At 38.8% G+C, this 19282-nt stretch overlaps 1 protein-coding gene and 1 long non-coding RNA gene across 3 annotated transcripts in view; one reads left to right on the forward strand and one right to left on the reverse strand.

Moving 5' to 3' along the window:
- The window catches only part of LOC123842827 (growth-regulated protein homolog gamma-like), a 65482-nt gene extending 46387 nt beyond the window's left edge, over positions 1 to 19095 (forward strand). Inside the window, exon 5 of the mRNA XM_064584585.1 lies at positions 19065 to 19095. Coding sequence (XP_064440655.1) covers positions 19065 to 19080 — 16 coding nt within the window. The 3' untranslated portion in view covers positions 19081 to 19095. The remainder of the gene's footprint in view (positions 1 to 19064) is intronic.
- The window catches only part of LOC135363597 (uncharacterized), a 69606-nt gene that overhangs the window by 37237 nt on the left and 13087 nt on the right, over positions 1 to 19282 (reverse strand). Inside the window, exons 1-2 of one of the 2 annotated variants that reach the window (XR_010409421.1) lie at positions 18393 to 18793; positions 18030 to 18101 (exon numbers count right to left, since the gene is read on the reverse strand). This is a non-coding gene — a long non-coding RNA (uncharacterized LOC135363597). Of the gene's footprint in view, positions 1 to 18029; positions 18102 to 18392; positions 18794 to 19282 lie in introns of those variants that run through there. The other variant, XR_010409422.1, reaches the window with a different exon arrangement.

A 19282-nucleotide genomic window follows, 5' to 3' on the forward strand; every position in this document is an offset into this window, starting at 1 on the left:
CAGAATGAGCCCGTACTTTTCTTCTTTTGGGAAATGAAAAAATCTAAGAGATGCAAAGTCGCCAGGTCTTATTTTTACAAGGCCTTGATTTCCGTCACTGACTCTACCACTTGGCCAACATTTTAGAATGGTTTCAATTGTTATATTCTAGTTAAATATTATTTTATTATTTCAAAAAACCTTGTAAATATGAATGTTGCAGCACACACACTTAAAAGATGGTGTGGGCTGTAAGTTGAGCAGTGACTTCTGTCTAGTCCTACTTCTTCTCTAGATGAAGAATTGACTAGATGGATTGTTTTGTAATTTTCCTCACAGTTCACACTTGATATTGTAATGTCATCTCCCTCAAATTAGCACTTACTGTTGAGAAACAAAAGTCAAAATGACTTATCCAAATATGTAAAGTTATTGTCATGGCTGGGATTAGACCCCAAATTTTCTGATTTCTATCTCCTAGTCCTCAGCTAAATACATGGGACTCTACTCGTCTGATCTCTATTTCTATAAGGCCAATACCAGTACTCATTGAAATAGAAAGCTGTCACGGACAATAGAGTTAGTCTTTCATGGTCTTCTATAGGCTCCCATGGTCATCTTTGCAACTCACAGAGCACTTCTTGATCCTTTCATTAAAAAGGTGAGATTGAATAATACCAGCCAACTAACTTGTGTTAACCTATCTTTTGTTTGCAATGTGGATTTAGCCCCAAGTGTGTAAATGAAAAGTGGAGCTTATTTCTTCAGAGTGAATTTGATAAGTGTTGACTTACAGTGTTGAGAATAATCATAGTTCTACTTATGTCCAGGATCTTGAATTCTTCTTAGGTCATGCGTGAGAGACATTTTGTGGACTGGAAGATTATCCCTTTCCTTCCTGCCTAGAGATGATATGTTTCACAATCCCACGTAAAAGCCTGGCCGCAGAACCCAGCACCCAGAGGAAGTCAAGGGACTTGGCAGGACATGCAGCTGTCCTAAATGCAAGATATGGTGGCTCAAAAAAACTAAGTACAAGAAGCTTCCAGCCACCAGAGAAACTAGGAAAGCAATAGATCTAGCTGAAATGAGGAAGTAGAAGCCACCTTTGAATAATATTGTGAGGCAGAGAGAATAGGAAAGCCTGGAGGAGAGAGACTGGAAAGACTCCAAGAAGGCCTGGTCTTTCTAGAGTAAGTAGCAGCACAGACAGAATTCTCCAGAACTTTCAGGAAAGCACTAAAGACTCCAAAGCCTATGTTTAAGGAGTAAAATGGTTGACTTGGGAAACACAGTGTAAGAGTTGCAAACACTACTTTAACTTGTTAAACTAAAATCAGTTGAAGTAAATAGCTGGCTCCCATTTGGAAAACAACTTGTCTTCTAAATGACTAGAAATTTGGAATTCTTCAGGGGTAAGAGCCACTACAGAGAAGTAAATAAGGGGTCAATGGGTAGAAAGAATAGAAACTCTCATGAGAAGTTCTAAATAAATTTTCATTCAAAGGAATCTGGAGCTTTAAAACAAAATCATGTCTTTGACACAGGAATTATACTTCTAGGAATATATCCCAAAAAACAATCTTAAATAATTGAATAAAAAACATTAAACACAAAGATATCAATGTAATACTTTTATGGTTAAAAATGAGAGCTATGTGAATTCTTAAAAACAGGGAAATCATTAAATAAATAATATATACCATAGAAAATTAAGTTGTAATATTAAAACAACTTAAAATATTTTAAATTGTGCATTATGATGCATCAAATGAAAAAAATGAAAACTTTGCACCAACATAATATTCTGTTTGTGCACAAAAGCATGATTATCTCTTAACAGTGTAATTATGAGTGACATTTATTTTTTAATTATTTTCCAAATGTTCTAAACACCATGGGAAGCAGTCCAACATAATGCAAAAAACTCAAGATCTGCATTTAGCCAGCTGGCTTATCATTTTTACTAGCCCTACAACCTCATATATTCTACTAGCTTTGTGATCTTGGGCATTTTATTTAAAATTCTTGGGGCCTCAGTTTCCTCATCTGTGAAAATGGGATAATAATAATAACTACCTCATAGAGCTGCCTTAAAAATTAATGAAATAATGTAAATTATGAAATGAAAATAATTAAATGAAATAATGTACTGCATGAACAGTTCTGGAAAATAGTTAACTGTTCGATTAATTTTAGCCATTCCTTAAAAGAAAACACGCGCTCATGTTTGTGTGTATATGTGTGTGTGTGTGTTCACACACCTACTCAAGCATACATATTCAAGTTTTAAAACAATAAAAATAAACACAGCTGATCATATAAAAGGACAGTTGAGTATTGTTAAAAAAAAACCCTTTTAATTACACTTAGTTTGCTTAAGACCTAGGGAGGAGCCTGACACAGGGTAGGCTGGTCAGGGCAGTGAATGTGGGCTCTGCCCAAGCAAAGTGTGCCTCTCTCCTGTAACCTTGTTCATCCCTGTTCCTCATGGATCACATTTGTTCACTCCTCTCCTGATTGCTCAGTGCTTTGGAAATGGATGGGACATGATAGAAGTTTTTCTTCTAGAAGTAGAGGTTTTTCTACAAACCATTGAATATGGGAGGTCTAATGTTCAAATACTTTTTCTTCATTACCTGGGGGCCATAAACTCCATCTTCTCTACAGGTCTGCTGTAGAAAGGGAGGAAATATTAGAACAATTCATTGGATTCACTTTCTATATTTTTTCCAGTACCCTGCAAGTTATAGTAGGTCTCTATCTCAGCATAAAGGGAGCACAGGGTGGATGGAAAGGGCCAATCCTCCAGAGAGTAAAACTGCTGGAGACCTGAGCAGTATAATCCCAGTTCTCCATTAATGATCTTGGTCTATGGTGTGGTTTAGAAGGAAAGTATAGAATCAAATTTTAGCTCTGGATTTACTAGAGTTGAAATCAAGCAAATTACTGAGTTTCTGAATGCTAAATTTCCCACCTATAAATTAGGATTATAAATAGTTACTTCAGAGAGTTATAGGAAGGACTAATGAAATATTACTTGGAGTAAGATATGTGATGTAGGGGCACCTGGGTGTCTCAATCGTTTGATTGTCTGCCTTCGGCTCAGGTCGTAATCTCAGGGTCCTGGGATCGAGTCCCACATCAGGTTCCCTGCTCACTGGGGAGTCTACTTCTCCCTCTGCCTCTCCCCCTCTTGTGCTCTCTCTCAAATAAATAAACAAAATCTTAAAAAAAAAAAAAGATGTGGTATACAGTAAGCATCCATCAAGTAGCAGCTACTACTACAGAAACTAAAGAAGAAAGGGAAGTGTGGAGTTTCCATGATGATAACAAGTGCTAGTAAATGCTAACATTTAATATGTGTCAAGCACTAGTTTGAGCATTTTATCTATAATAATGCAGTTAATCCTCACAACAGCCTTAAGAGTTGGGGAATATTATTAATCTATTCAATATTAATTTGTACAATATTAATTCTCTCTGTTTTATATATAAGGAGGCTACTGAGTACAAAATGTAGTTTGGAGATACTTTGGAGCTCCTTGCAACTCTGTTAATATCTATCTATATTATAAAACTTCTCTCTCACTCTAGATTCTGAACTCTCTCTTCAATGACAGATGTTTGTATTCCGGGGTTTGCTTGGCTTATGGAAAATACACAATAAATATATTTTAAAGAGAACTGCTCTGCCCACAAGAATGGAAATTAGTTCTACACTCAGTGCAGAAATTCATTTCATTTAAGATTTCAATGGCTACAAAGGAACAGACGAGTTGTATCTTCTCCATCTACAATACATATTTTGAGATCAAAGTTTTATAGTAATGATCAAGATCATTCATCAGTTTGCATTAAATAACAATTCAATAGAGATCATATACTGGGTGTGAGGGATTATACTGCTACTTTGGATCTCTGCTGCCCATTGTGTTTTGGGCACTTTCTGCTGTTTTTATGAGCCCACCGAATCAATCACAACATAGTTCACTCCATTCATCTGATTTTGCTCAAAGCCTATGTCCACACAATTAATCAACTCAAATGTGTAGAAGTTTGAACCAGCCATTAGACGATAGAAATAACCAGGGACCAGGCCACAATCTGAGGAATTTGGTTAAGTGGCCACAAATATGGCTGAAGTCAAACACACTGGGATTTGCACATCACTGAACTGCGAGCAATGCATTAGAATGTGTACTAGCAAAAAGTCTTGATCTGAAATTCTCTTCTGCATTAGGACATCAAAGAAAGCAAATGGCAAAGAATGTTTACTGTCATCGTAATAAATCTGTTGCAACTCTACAATGTCCTTCCAGCATATTATTTTTTGAAATGAGTGAATTTCCTTGAGACATTTCAGGGAAGAGTGAGTGATTAGCTGATTTTGCACAATAGATTTCTTTTCTATTTATATGAATATTTAAAAAATAGGACTTCTACATAACTTTAAAATATTCATATGTAAGTTGTTCGTGGCTTGGGTATTTAACTCTCTGAGTCATCATTTTACTGGCTTATGGAAATGCTGTGGTTGTTCAGGTATGTGTTTTTATATTCCAATAGTTAGAAAAGCCTTTGATTTCCTTTAGACTTTTGCTCTTCAGTAATACAAAATGACCCTCATTTAAAGATGCTGCTACCTATGCTAATAGCTGCCAGGAAACATCTCCTTTGAAATAAACATGCAATCTTTCTTTTAGAGACTGGTTTTGATTGTTATTTGCAAGCACTCTTAATGTTTATATCACTTTCTTTTTGCTAAACTGTTTTAGGGATCTTACATAACTTTGAAATAAATGTTAGTCAAATGTTGATTCTGGTACTATAACAGAAAGATTGAGGGCAGGGAGAATGAGGCTCTATAAAATATGTTACATATTTCATATTAGAATGCTCCATAATTAATGCATCACTCTCCTGAGAACTTCAAAGAAGATGCCATACGGGTAGGACTACTATTCACTATAGGCCAACAATTTCACATTCTAAATTGAATGGTCAGAGATAATGGAATGTAGAAAGTCCTGCACATTTTAGCAAAGGATTATGATTTAAAAGATATGACTCTAGACAAGTCAAGCTGACTGGCAAGGACACAAATATATAAACAAAGACTGTCATCTTGAATATAAATACCCATTTCCTGGCAGTCTAAAGATACATATCCAGGGGCATCTCGGTGGCTCAGTTGGTTAAGCATCTGACACTTGATCTCAGCTCAGGTCTTGATCTCAGGGTCGTGGGTTCAAGCCTCATTTGGGTCTACACACTGGGCATGGAGCCTACTTAAAAAACAAATAAATAGGGTGCCTGGGTGGCTCAGTTGATTAAGTGTTAGCCTTTGGCTCAGGTCATGATCCCAGAGTCCTGGGACCAAGTCCCGCATCGGACGGGGAATCTGCTTCTCCCTTTCTCTCTCTACCCCTCACCCTGCTCTTGTTCTCTCTCTCTCTCTCTAGCTCTCTCTCTCTCAAATAAATAATCTTTTAAAAAGTTAAAAAATTAAAAAATAAATAGATAAAATGAAGATACATATCCAACTACTAGTAAATAAAATACCAAGAGGTAAGACAGAGATAGGTTAATGACCTACTTTGGAAGGGGAGATGCCTATATCTACACAATGAATAAAAACATGGTGTAGGATCTCAGTCAGACAGAAGCTTAAAGAGAAGTCATATATTCAGCAAAGACCTCTTTTGGAAAATATCCATCAGGAACTTGAGGGATAAACTTGAGCTTCCTAAAGCCAAGGGTGACCTATGGCTTCCCGGGAGTTTTAATACGCAGTCTCAGCCTTAGCCTGGAGGTAATCAGATCACCTGTCGAGACTTCTGGGAGGTTGGCATGGATTTTGTAAAGACAGAGTTCACTTGGCACCATGGTCAGATGAAATCAGGTAATATAAGAGTCAAGGTAAATAGAATTTCCTCAAAGAAGGACTCCACATGAAGACAGAAGTGCTGGGAACTGCAGAACCTCTGCCCTCTACTTGTTACCTGAGGCGTGTACCCCCCCCCCACACACAGGCAAAGAAAAGTAAGACCTGGGGTCTCTGGAGCACTAAGGAAATGTGGGTAATGTTGGAGGGAATGCACATCATTTAACATTGGCTACACTCTCAATTAAAATATCAATTCAGTAACACAATTTATAGTGAAATGGATAAAAACCCAGACCAGGTGATTCTCCTCTGTGACACCACAGACATACTAATGTTGTTTTCTAGCTGGAATGGGTCAGCTTGGAGGTGACACTCCAAGGTTGGGGCACTGGCCTTCAGGACCTGGTAGATACATCCATGGATAAGGGAAATAGGGAGAAGGAGGAGTTCTGACCTCTCCCACCACCAGGCCCAGCTACCCCTTGCAGATTTTGTCCTTCCATAACTCACAACTAAGCTCTGACAACTGGCTCTGGGCTCTTGGATCAGCAGTTCGCAGATGAACTGCCAGCATCCAAGGCCTTGTCTCAGGTTCTGATTTTAGGAGAGTGAAAATTACAGCAATTCTTTCAAAGAGGGACTGTGCAAAATTTTTTTTTTGTCTACAAAAAATACATGTTTTTTTAAGTATTCTATAGATTATAAAACCAGTTATCTATTATTTAGTTGCTCACTTTAACGGTCTTTGGTTGGCATTTCTTTGTTCCTATGTTGTCTTCCCTTTTTGGAAATACCAAGTTATCCAAAAACACTCATCTTGGGGGGGGCGGGCAGAGCAAGATGGCAGAGGAGTAGGAGACCTGGATTTCGTCTGGTCTCAGGAATTCAGCTGGATAGGGATCAAACCATTCTGAACACCTACAAACTCAACAGGAGATCAAAGAAAAGAATAGCAACAACTCTCTGAACAGAAAAGTGACCACTTTCTGGAAGGTAGGACGTGTGGAGAATTAAATCCGAGGCGATATTCGGGAGGATAGATGGGGGGAGGGGGCCTCCGCTGGCTGCTTCTGGCAAGTTATAGAGCTGCGGAGCACAAAATCAGAACTTTTAGAAGTCGGCTCTGCTGAGGGATGTCGCTCCAGTGGCTAAGCGGGGGATGGAACCCTCGCTGGGACGGTGTGGTCTCAGGACCTTCGGGGTCACAGAAAGACCGGGGGTGCCTGAGTGCGGCAGAGCTCCCAGGTATCGGAGCAGGGAAGCTGGCTGCAGAGACAGAGCCGAGGAGCGGACTCTCAGCTCGGGGTTACCATAGACCGTGATCTGGGGCACAGTCGGGCCACCTGCTCCTCCAGCAGGGACCCAAGGAGTGGCAGATCCGGGGAGACTCCCCTTCCTCCCCCGGGAGGAGCGGCCCGGGAGTGCACCTCAGGGATCTGCTGGGTTTGGAGACTCCACACGGGGTTGGCTGCCAGAGATAGAAATGCTCAGTCACAGGCCGGGTGAGCACCGAGTGCGGCTGGGAACCAGGGAGACGGAAGTGATTGACTGCTTTTCTCTGGGGGCTCACTGAGGAGCAGGGCCCCGAGTTCTCGGCTCCTCCAGGACGGAGATTGGGAGGCCACCATTTTAACTCTTGTCCTCCAAAGCTGTACGGAAAGCTTGCAGGGAACAAAAGCTCCCGAGAGCAAACCCGAGCAGATTACTTAGCCCAGACTGGGCAAGGGTGGGGCAATTCCGCCTCCAGCAAAGACATTTGGGAACCACGGCAACAGGCCCCTCCCCCAGAAGATCAGCAAGAACAGCCAGCCAAGACCAAGTTTACCCATCAATGAGAACGGCAGAACTCCAGAGCTAGGGGAATATTGCACATAGAATTCATGACTTTTTTTTACCATGATTCTTTAGTCTTTCAAAGTTAATTTTTTTTTTTTTAAGGGTCAATGAAGATTTTTTTTTAATTTTTTTTAAAGACTTTATTTATTTATTTGAGAGAGAGAGAATGAGAGAGAGCACATGAGAGGGGGCAGGGTCGGAGGGAGAAGCAGACTCCCTGCAGAGCAGGGAGCCCGATGCGGGACTCGATCCAGGAACTCCAGGATCATGACCTGAGCCGAAGGCAGTCGCTTAACCAACTGAGCCACCCAGGTGCCCAAAAGTTAATTTTTTTTTAACTGTCTTTTTTTGTTGTTGTTGAATTTTTCTTTTTCCCTTTTTCAACCAACATCTTATCAATCCCTTTTTTAAAAAACATTTTTATCTTTCATTTTTAGAGTCATATTCTATCCCTTCATAGTAGTTACCCTTATTTTTGGCATATATATATAAGTTGTTCTCTCTTTAAAATTTTGAGATAGTTTCTTCTAACAGATCAAAATATACCCTAATTCTCTAGTGTATGGTTTTGTTCTACTCTCCTGCCTGATCACATTCTCTCCCGCTTTTTTTTTTCCTTTTTTTTAAATCCTCTTCTTTCTTTTTTCAAACAACTTCTTATCAATTGCTTTTATAAAAATTTTTATAATTTTCACCTTTACAGTCATATTCCATCCCTTCATCATATCAACCCTTATTTTTGTACATATATAAGTTTTTCTTTCTTTAAAATTTTGGGAGGCACTTTCTTCTAACAGACCAAAATACACCCAAAATCTAGTGTGTGGCACTGATCTATGCACCAGCCTGATCATATTTGATGATATACTGTTTTTTTGTTTTGTTTTGTTCTGTTTTTGCTTGTTTTTATCTTTATCTTTTTCTTTTTCCTTTTTCTTTTTTTCCCTTTCTTTTCCCCCAGCTTCAGGTCTTTTCTGATTTGTTTAGAGTATATTTTCTGGGGACGTTGTTAGCATGTTAGCATTTTGCTCTCTCATTAATCTATTCTCCTCTGGACAAAATGACAAGACAGAAAAAATCACCTCAACAAAAAGAACAAGAGGTAGTACCGACTGCCAGGGACCTACTCAATATGGACATTAGTATGATGTTGGATCTAGAGTTCAGAATCATCACTTTAAAGATACTAGCTGGGCTTGAAAAAAGCATGGAAAATATTAGAGAAACCCTTTCTGGAGAAATAAAAGAACTAAAATCTAACCAAGTCAAAATCAAAAAGGCTATTAATGAGGTACAATCAAAAATGGGGGCACTAACTGCTAGGATAAATGAGGCAGAAGAGAGAATCAGTGATATAGAAGACCAAATGATGGAAAATAAAGAAGCTGAGAAAAAGAGAGATAAACAACTACTGGATCACGAGGGCAGAATTCGAGAGATAAGTGATACCATAAGATGAAACAATATTAGAATAATTGGGATCCCAGAAGAAGAAGAAAGAGAGAGAGGGGCAGAAGGTATATTGGAGCAAATTAGAGCAGAGAACTTCCCTAATTTGGAGGAAGGAAACAGGCATCAAAATCCAGGAGGCACAGAGAACCCCTCTCAAAATCAATAAAAATAGGTCCACACCCCGACATCTAATAGTAAAACTTATGAGTCTCAGAGAAAAAGAGAAAATCCTGAAAGCAGCTCGGGACAAGAGATCTGTAACTACAATGGTAGAAATGTTAGATTGGCAACAGACCTATCCACAGAGACCTGGCAGGCCAGAAAGGACTGGCATGATATATTCAGAGCACTAAAGGAGAAAAATATGCAGCCAAGGATACTATATCCAGCTAGGCTGTCATTGAAAATAGAAGGAGAGATAAAAAGCTTCCAGGACAATCAAAAACTAAAGGAATTTGCAAACACGAAACCAGCCCTACAAGAAATATTGAAAGGGGTCCTCTAAGCAAAGAGAGAGCCTAAAAGCAACATAGACCAGAAAGGAACACAGACAATACACAGTAACAGTCATCTTACAGGCAATACAATGGCACTAAATTCCTATCTTTCAATAGTTACCCTGAATGTAAATGGGCTAAATGCCCCTATCAAAAGACACAGGCTATCAGATTGGATAAAAAAAAAACAAGACCCATCGATATGCTGTCTGCAAGAGACTCATTTTAGACCCAAAGACACAACCAGATTGAAAGTGAGGGGGTGGAAAACCATTTACCATGCTAATGGACACCAAAAGAAAGCTGGGGTGGCAATCCTTCTATCAGACAAATTAGATTTTAAACCAAAGACTCTAATAAGAGATGAGGAAGGACACTATATCCCACTTAAAGGGTCTATCCAACAAGAAGATCTAACAATTGTAAATATCTATGCCCCGAACATGGGAGCAGCCAATTATATAAGGCAATTCATAAGAAAAGCAAAGAAACACATCGACAACAATACAGTAATAGTGGGGGACTTTAACAACCCCCTCACTGAAATGGACAGATCATCTAAGCAAAAGATCAACAAGGAAATAAAGACTTTAAATGACACACTGGACCAAATGGACTTCACAGACATATTCAGAACATTCCATCCCAAAGCAACAGAATACACATTCTTCTATAGTGCCCATGGAACATTCTCCAGAATCGATCACATCCTAGGTCACAAATCAGGTCTCAACCAGTACCAAAAGATTGGGATCATTCCCTGCCTGTTTTCAGAGCACAATGCTTTGAAACTAGAACTCAATCACAAAAGGAAAGTCGGAAAGAACTCAAATACATGGAGGCTAAAGAGCATCCTACTAAAGAATGAATGGGTCAACCAGGAAATGAAAGAAGAATTTAAAAAATTCATGGAAACCAATGAAAATAAAAACACAACTGTTCAAAATCTTTGGGATGCAGCAAAGGCAGTCCTAAGAGGAAAGTATATAGCAATACAAGCCTTTCTCAAGAAACAAGAAAGTTCTCAAATAGGATCCATCAGTACATTAAAAGGATTATTCACCACGACCAAGTGGGATTTATCCCTGGGCTGCAAGGTTGGTTCAACATCCACAAATCAATCAACGTGATACAATACATTAACAAAAGAAAGAACAAGAACCATATGATCCTCTCAATAGATGCAGAAAAAGCATCTGACAAAGTACAGCATCCTTTCTTGATCAAAACTCTTCACAGTGTAGGGATAGAGGGTACATACCTCAATATCATAAAAGCCATCTATGAAAAACCCACAGCGAATATCATTCTCAATGGGGAAAAACTGAGAGCTTTCCCCCTATGGTCAGGAACACAGCAGGGATGTCCACTATCACCACTGCTATTCAACATAGTATTAGAAGTCCTAGCCACAGCAATCACACAACAAAAAGAAATAAAAGGCATCCGAATCAGCAAAGAAGTCAAACTCTCACTCTTTGCAGATGATATGAAACTTTATATGGAAAACCCAAAAGACTCCACCCCAAAACTGCTGGAACTCACACAGGAATTCAGTAAAGTGGCAGGTTATAAAATCAATGCACAGAAATCAGTGGCATTCCTATATACCAACAAGAGAAGAAAGAGAAATTAAGGAGTCAATCCCATTTACAATTGCACCCAAAACCATAAGATACCTAGGAATAAATCTAACCAAAGAGGTAAAGAATCTATACTCAGAAAACTATAAAATACTCATGAAAGAAATTGAGGAAGACACAAAGAAATGGAAAAACTTTCCATGCTCATGGATTGGAAGAACAAATATTGTGAAGATGTCAATGCTACCTAGAGCAATCTACACATTCAATGCAATCCCCATCAAAATACCATCCACTTCTTTCAAAGAAATGGAACAAATAATCCTAAAATTTGTATGGAACCAGAAAAGACCCCGAATAGCCAGAGGAATGTTGAAAAAGAAAAGCAAAGCTGGCGGCATCACAATTCCGGACTTCAAGCTCTATTACAAAGCAGTCATCATCAAAACAGTATGGTACTGGCACAAAAACAGACACATAGATCAACGGAACAGAATAGAGAGCCCAGAAATGGACCCTCAACTCTATGGTCAACTAATCTTTGACAAAGCAGGAAAGAATGTCCAATGGAAAAGATAGTCTCTTCAACAAATGGTGTTGGGAAAATTGGACAGCCACATGCAGAAGAATGAAACTGGACCATTTCCTTACACCACACACAAAAATAGACTCCAAATGGTTGAAAGACCTCAATGTGAGACAGGAGTCCATCAAAATCCTAAAGGAGAACACAGGCAGCAACCTCTCGACCTCAGCCGCAGCAACTTCTTCCTAGAAACATCACCAAAGGCAAGGGAAGCAAGGGCAAAAATGAACTATTGGGACTTCATCAAGATAAAAAGCTTTTGCACAGCAAAAGAAACAGTCAACAAAACCAAAAGACAACCGACAGAATGGGAGAAGATACTTGCAAATAACATCAGATAAAGGGTAGTATCCAAAATCTATAAAGAACTTATCAAACTCAACACCCAAAGAACAAAGAATCCAGTCAAGAAATGGGCAGAAGACATGAACAGACATTTTTCCAAAGAAGACATCCTAATGGCCCACAGACACATGAAAAAGTGCTCAACATCGCTCGGCATCAGGGAAATCCAAATCAAAACCTCAATGAGATACCACCTCACACCAGCCAGAATGGCTAAAATTAACAAGTCAGGAAATGACAGATGTTGGCGAGGATGCAGAGAAAGGGGAACCCTCCTACACTGTTGGTGGGAATGCAAGCTGGTGCAACCACTCTGGAAAACAGTATGGAGGTTCCTCAAAAGTTGAAAATAGAGCTACCCTATGACCCAGCAATTGCACTACTGGGTATTTACCTCAAAGATACAAATGTAGGGATCCGAAGGGGTATGTGCACCCCAATGTTTATAGCAACAATGTCCACAATAGCCAAAGTGTGGAAAGAGCCAAGATGTCCATCGACAGATGAATGGATAAAGAAGATGTGGTATATATATATATACACAATGGAATATTATGCAGCCATCAAAAGGAATGAGCTCTTGCCATTTGCAGCGACGTGGATGGCACTGGAGGGTATTATGCTGAGCGAAAGAAGTCAATCAGAGAAAGACATGTATCATATGACCTCAGTGATATGAGGAATTCTTAATTTCAGGAAACAAACTGAGGGTTGCTGGAGTGGGGGGTGGGGTGGGAGGGATGGGGTGGCTGGGCGATAGACACTGGGAAGGGTATGTGCTATGGTGAGCGCTGTGAATTGTGCAAGACTGTTGAATCACAGATCTGTACCTCTGAAACAAATAATGCAATATATGTTAAGAAAAAAAAAAAGAAGAAGATAGCAGGAGGGGAAGAATGAAGGGGGGAAATCAGGGGGGGAGATGAACCATGAGAGACGATGGACTCTGAAAAACAAACTGAGGGTTCTAGAGGAGAGGGGGGTGGGAGGATGGGTTAGCCAGGTGATGGGTATTAAAGAGGGCACGTTCTGCATGGAGCACTGGGTGTTATGCACAAACAATGAATCATGGAACACTACATCAAAAACTAATGATGTATTGTATGGTGATTAACATAACAATAAAAAATAAAAAAAAATCTTTAGGAAAAAAACCACTCATCTTAGTTTAATCTCAGGATGGTGGTAGTGTAACTTCTGGTGCTCTGCCCCTCACTTGCCTTAGTTCTCTATTATAGTACACAACGTACTGTAACAGAGATCTTATAATTCTGGGATCTGTTTAACACTTGCTCAAGAGTTTACAACACTTACACATTTTCCCCAAAGGACATGACTTCTTCACAGTCCCTGCGGTTAGTTGTGGGGTTTGGAGATTTTCAGCTACAAATTTAAACATCTAAGTGTGGTCTGCCTTTAGAAAACACTGGACTGAGCCAGACACCCTTGATCCCTTTTTATGATTCTACTCAATATGTTGAGAAACCTCTGACCCTCCCCAGGCAAGTCTTTCCATTTGTAACAGAGCCACCCAGCACTTAACTGTATTCCAGACTAAAAGGAACGGAGTTAATAGACCTGGGAGCCTCTTGGATACCGAAATCAGGAATGGGCCTAATTCCACTGTACTTTCTTGTGTTTGTAATCTAAAGTATTTCTATTAGTTACTTTTATTTTGATATAGTTGGAAATATGCTTCAACTATAAAAGAAGAAAGAATGATATTTCATACTTTAATAATTGAATTCTGATACAGGGAAATTAAACTATAAGTGGGAACAACAAAATCACTTAAAGTACTGAATGATATACTACTTCTTCACATCTCTTTCTGAACCTCATTCTGATCAAGTCAATACTATGTTGCCTACTAATACCAAGGATACCATTGCTTTGGATAAAACAATGCCCGAATCTACAGCACACTCCCCGAAGAGAAGAATGGCACCTAGGAGCACACATAAACAGACATATAAGCCCTTCCTACACTAAGGCTCTAGGTATGAAAACATAAGTTGGGAGGGAGAGGAGGAGTATGGGCAGAAAGGGTTGCATGTGGCTGCAAAGCTCATTTTTTGCCATTTTACTTTTGGCATGAGTGTGTGTGCAGGGGGGAGGGCTATGTTTGTGCGTTGTTAGGGTGTTGTTACGAGGTAGTCTGCAATGAAATATAATGCCCACGTATTTTCCTTTTAGAGATGGCTTTTAGTTCTGCAAATTCTTTTTAAAGTTCATTGCTCTTAGCTTTGGATTATTCATTCATCATAGCATCAAGCACTATAACCAGATCAATGACTTATTTTATCTGCAGCACTGAGGTGGGGGTGGAGCTAGGGCATGGGGAGTGGGGGTAATTTTTATTTGGAAGGAGAGATAGAGGATCTGGAGGGCAGGATCTGGTCTGCCAGAGAGCAGTGACAAAGCTGTAGATGCAAGGAATTGGTGGTGGGGGGGGACACCAAAAGGCTTGTGAAGGTAGAAAGGTGAGAAAAAGAAAAATTGTTTAACAATTGTGACTTCGCAGTTTTGCCTGGTGAATTCACAATAATATGTCCAGATTAGTACAAAGATGACCAAACTCCCTATTGATTCATCCGGGTTTTCCCAGTCATGTGAGGTCCCCAACTGGAAAAAGAAAGGGATTCATTTTAAAAAATTGTGAAAGAGAGAAGTGTATACGTTTCTACGCCCCCTCACATACATGAGGGTTTGAGCCAGTTTCCCCTTCATTTTTAATTACCAGTATATTAAAAATTGGGATTTATATCTCCAAATATTTATCTTTTATAATTATCATGCGATATATCAAGAAATGCCCAGAAGAAATTGATGGCTCAGAGGAAGAGAAATGAGACAGCTAGTACAGAGTTATCTGCATGATGGGATCAATTACAAGGAGACTTTTGATATAAAGTAAAAGGCTGTAAAAAAAAAAAATGTCCTACACTGAGAAGTACATACCTTTAAAGTTAAAAGGATGATTTAACCACCAATTCTTATAAATCTTACCCCTCAATAGCTTTTGGATCCATGCCGGTCACTCTAGCTGCCTTGTCCCTACCCATATATCTGTCACCTGGGATATTATTATAAACCAACTTGGAAGTTATCCTCAGCTGTTCTTTTTTCCTCACACATTCCATATCCACTACAGCAGGATATCTTAGTTCACTTTCAAAGTTTAATCATGTGCACTATTACCCTCCTGGCCTGGGCCACCATCTTCAGCCACTTGAATGACTGCAATGACCTCTTCACTGGTATCCTTAAGCTCACGCATATCTACTCTTGATGCACTCCCAGTAAGGTCCTTTCAAAATATACCAGAGCAGGACTCTCCATCATTAGCTCCCCTCTCTCAGAGTTAATGTCCCAGTTCCTGGAAATGAGTCAGGAGGTTTTGCATGCTGTGTCTTCTGTTCTTTCTCTGGTCACATTTTTGACAGTGTTTTCCCCCTTGCTCGCTCACTCCAGCCACACAGGGCTCCTTACTCTTCCTTAAACATCCAGCCACCACACTTCCATTTTACAACTATTTATTCTGCCTGGAATTCTCTTCCACCAGGTATCTGCTTGGCTAAGTCCCTCACTTCCTTGAGATCTTTGCTCACACCTTCCCTTCCCCATGAGGACAACTTCCTCAAGCTGGCTCCTTTGTCCTTTCAACAAATCCCTCTCCGTTTTTAAGCACTTCCTTACTTTCTTGTGTAAGCAGTTACTCCAGGCTCCCTCCATACTTTTTCTTCAGCTGCTCTCAAGCCTTGCTTAAAGTGCCGCGCACCTGTGTGATTCGCTGTGTGGATCTTGTTGACCATAAAGGATGACATGGGAGAGGAGATGCCCAGCATTCACCCCTCCACTGACATCTGCTCAAGGCAGCAGCTGCCTGTCACAACACCTCACCCAGAATTCCAGATACCCACAGCATCCACATAAACTCCTTAAAATTCCATGACATTCTGGAGCTAATGTTTTATTAAATTAATTTAACAATAAACACATTCACTTGTGTCCTCTTAAAACTGCGTGGTCTCCTGTCATCTTGGATCATATCCTTTCACATTTGAAGCCCGAGATTTGGGTATAGTTTCCAGCACTTGTTGGCTGTTGGATAAATATTTGATCTAGGAAAGGAAGGAAGGGCCATAAAGTATCCATTCTATCAACAATTCAGATAAGAAAAATATGGAATGATATACTCCGCAGAAATCCTGTGGCCAGTGCCTGGCAAGTTGCAGGTATATTGCAAGAGTAGCCAAAGTAAAAGCTGAAGAGTTTTCTGCAATCTGCTAGTTCTGAGATACAAGCAGCAGGATTTTTCGTGCATGGTTTATTGTATTTTCAATATTCCCATTGACAACATAATAAACCGGTTAAAAAAATTACGAGGAGGCATATTTGATGTTACTCCTGCTCAATCTCAAATTTTGGAGTTTCAAGAAAATTATTTTAAAGTGTAATGCTAAATTGAATTTTCCCCATTGAATCAGTACAAAGTAAATGACTGTCAAGAAATCATGTGTAACTACTAAGTGAAAACCACAAAACCAACTGATGAATTCTGAGCAGGAAGTACAAAATCCAAGAATATGCTTAGTGTGTTTATATTAAGTCAATGACTAATGAAACATTGATGCACTTTTATACAAACTAAAACAATGTTACAAATAACTGTGACCAGAGAAAGAACAGAAGACACAGCATGGCTTTGGAAAATAGCTACACTTCTAACTGTAAGAATAAAGCAAAGTTTAGGATTGTAATTAACTCTGGAAGCAGAGGAACAGAATAGTGGAGGAACGTAGATATATTTGATAATAGTGATAAAGCTTTAGATCTGATGCTCATGGTGTGCAATCATGAGTGTGTGTTTTGATTATGGTTTTCATTATGCTTTAAACTTTATATCTTTGGTAAGTGTTTTTGTTTTGCATGTATCAGTTATTACATACATAATAAAATAGTACATAGTCAACATTTTGAAAACCACTGATCTAGTATACTAAGCCTTTGGTTTTCTCATATGTCAAATGGGGATAATAATCCTCATTAAATTGTCTTTAAAATTCAATGAAATAATATTAAAAATCTGCAACATAGTGCCTGGCATATATGCATATATTATTAACTCTATAGGTATATAAGTGACCATTTATGCTAAACTTTGTTCAAATTTTTAGTTTTTAAAAGTGCCATTTAGTTTTTGGTAAGTTTCAAAATATCATGTATAATAAATATTGCATTTGAATCCATCTTGAATTGTTTTAGGCATATAACTACTTGATGAAAGTGACTATCTTAATAACACATTTATCTTCGAAAAGAAGCACTGAACAGCCTTCTCTAAAATGCGGGAAGAATATCAAAATATGCCCTCCATCTAGTGTTACTGCTGTCCTGATGGCTAGCCGCAAAAGTCCCTGCCACAAATTAACTGACAATAGAATCAACAATTCACGTAAAACATTAAGCTGGAAATTTTGGACATAAGATGAGTCACATATGATTATGAATTGTGATTTATCCACACTACAGTTAGAGTGTCTAATTTTACCTTCTTACTTACAAGACAGATGCAGGAAAGACTTTGCTAGAGTAAGTTCTACAATTCTGTCTTATTTCTACATCTGTTCCTGAGATAAAAATCAAATATGTGTGGAAAATCAAATATGAGTGGACACAATCAAAACAAGTCTCTCTCATTTACTTTGAAAAGTCTGTGAATTCACTCAAAATGTAATTATCTATATTTTGGCTAACCATATACTCAGATAAATAAGCTAAAAATTAAATTAAATTAAATTAAATTAAATTAAATTAATAAAGAAATAAGTAAGAGAAAAATATACATATACTCAGACCATCCAGTTGAATTCCAGGCTGCACTCTTTCAAGCAATGCTGGGCTGTCCACCCTTCTGACCACCTCTCCGTCTGCAAAAACAAACATGGAAGATATCCCACCATTTAAAGCTGGTTTTTGAGGCTCAATTCAGAATCAGTTGAGAAAAATCAGCACGGATATATTTAGATCTTTCCATTGAAGATGAAATTAATTATTGTCATCATCCCATGATACCGTGAGTCAAAGCAGTGATGGTAATGAAAGGCACTATTACGTCCTTACCATGTTCCAGGCAAAATGTTCAGCACTTTACATATGATCTCATTTAATTCTCACAAAAACCTTCATGAAAGAAGTATGATTACCTGGAAGTGACTTACCCAAGCTACACTGCTATTACATTCAACTTGAATACCAAACCTTCAACTCTAGCGCTAAGACTCTTAACCACTAATACTACCATATGGTGGTTCTTATATGCTCAGTTCCACCATATTAATTCTTTCACCATTTATTCAAATATTATGTATCAGTTGCAATCAATGGCCAAGCATTTCTTCTAGCATTACATTACCTAGCCTGGAAAGAATTTTTCATTGTCTGAAAGGAAATTTTTGAGGCTCCATTTGAAGACTTCAAAGATTCTGAGATAAGAGAAAGAAATAATGAATCAGTCATGATGTAACAAAACCTTTAATCTGACAGGATCTTTCTTGACAGGATCTTTGAGAATGTACAATCTGTAGTTTTGCTCTGTGTTCCAGGTAGAAGAAGAGGAGGAAAGGGTTCTGAAACTGTTTTGTAAGTACTCAGGTAAAGCCAAGAAATGAGTAATTGTTAACTAACCAATTTATAAAAGAGAGAAAAGGTAAAGATTAGAGATTTTTCTCAGCCCAGCATGCTAGGCCATGTACTATTTGAAGGGTTCAATGTTAATAGGATGATTTATTTACCTCTTTTATTGAGACTAATCTTGAAGAAAAATGTCTAGACACATTTAACAGCTCTCTTGCCCATTTAAAACCTATGAAGCTTGCTTTTCTCTCTTCTAGCCAAATGCACAACTGATTATTAAGTGGACCATCTGCACTTTGGATTATTATCACCACGGATTTTTGCGGCAGTGTCTTCTTGCCACCTGATTCATTTTCAATGAGTACAGAGCCAAGAGGGCTAAAGATGTGGGGCCACCTGGTGATGGATGAAGAAAAGTCCTGGAAACTGAACCCTGGGATTACAATTTTGGTTTCCATTTCTAAATCATTAATTT

The sequence above is a fragment of the Mirounga angustirostris genome, unplaced genomic scaffold (assembly GCF_029215605.1).
Source record: "Mirounga angustirostris isolate CCGP_5_RB_7025 unplaced genomic scaffold, mMirAng1.0.hap1 SCAF_2, whole genome shotgun sequence".
Taxonomy (NCBI): Eukaryota; Metazoa; Chordata; class Mammalia; order Carnivora; family Phocidae; genus Mirounga; species Mirounga angustirostris.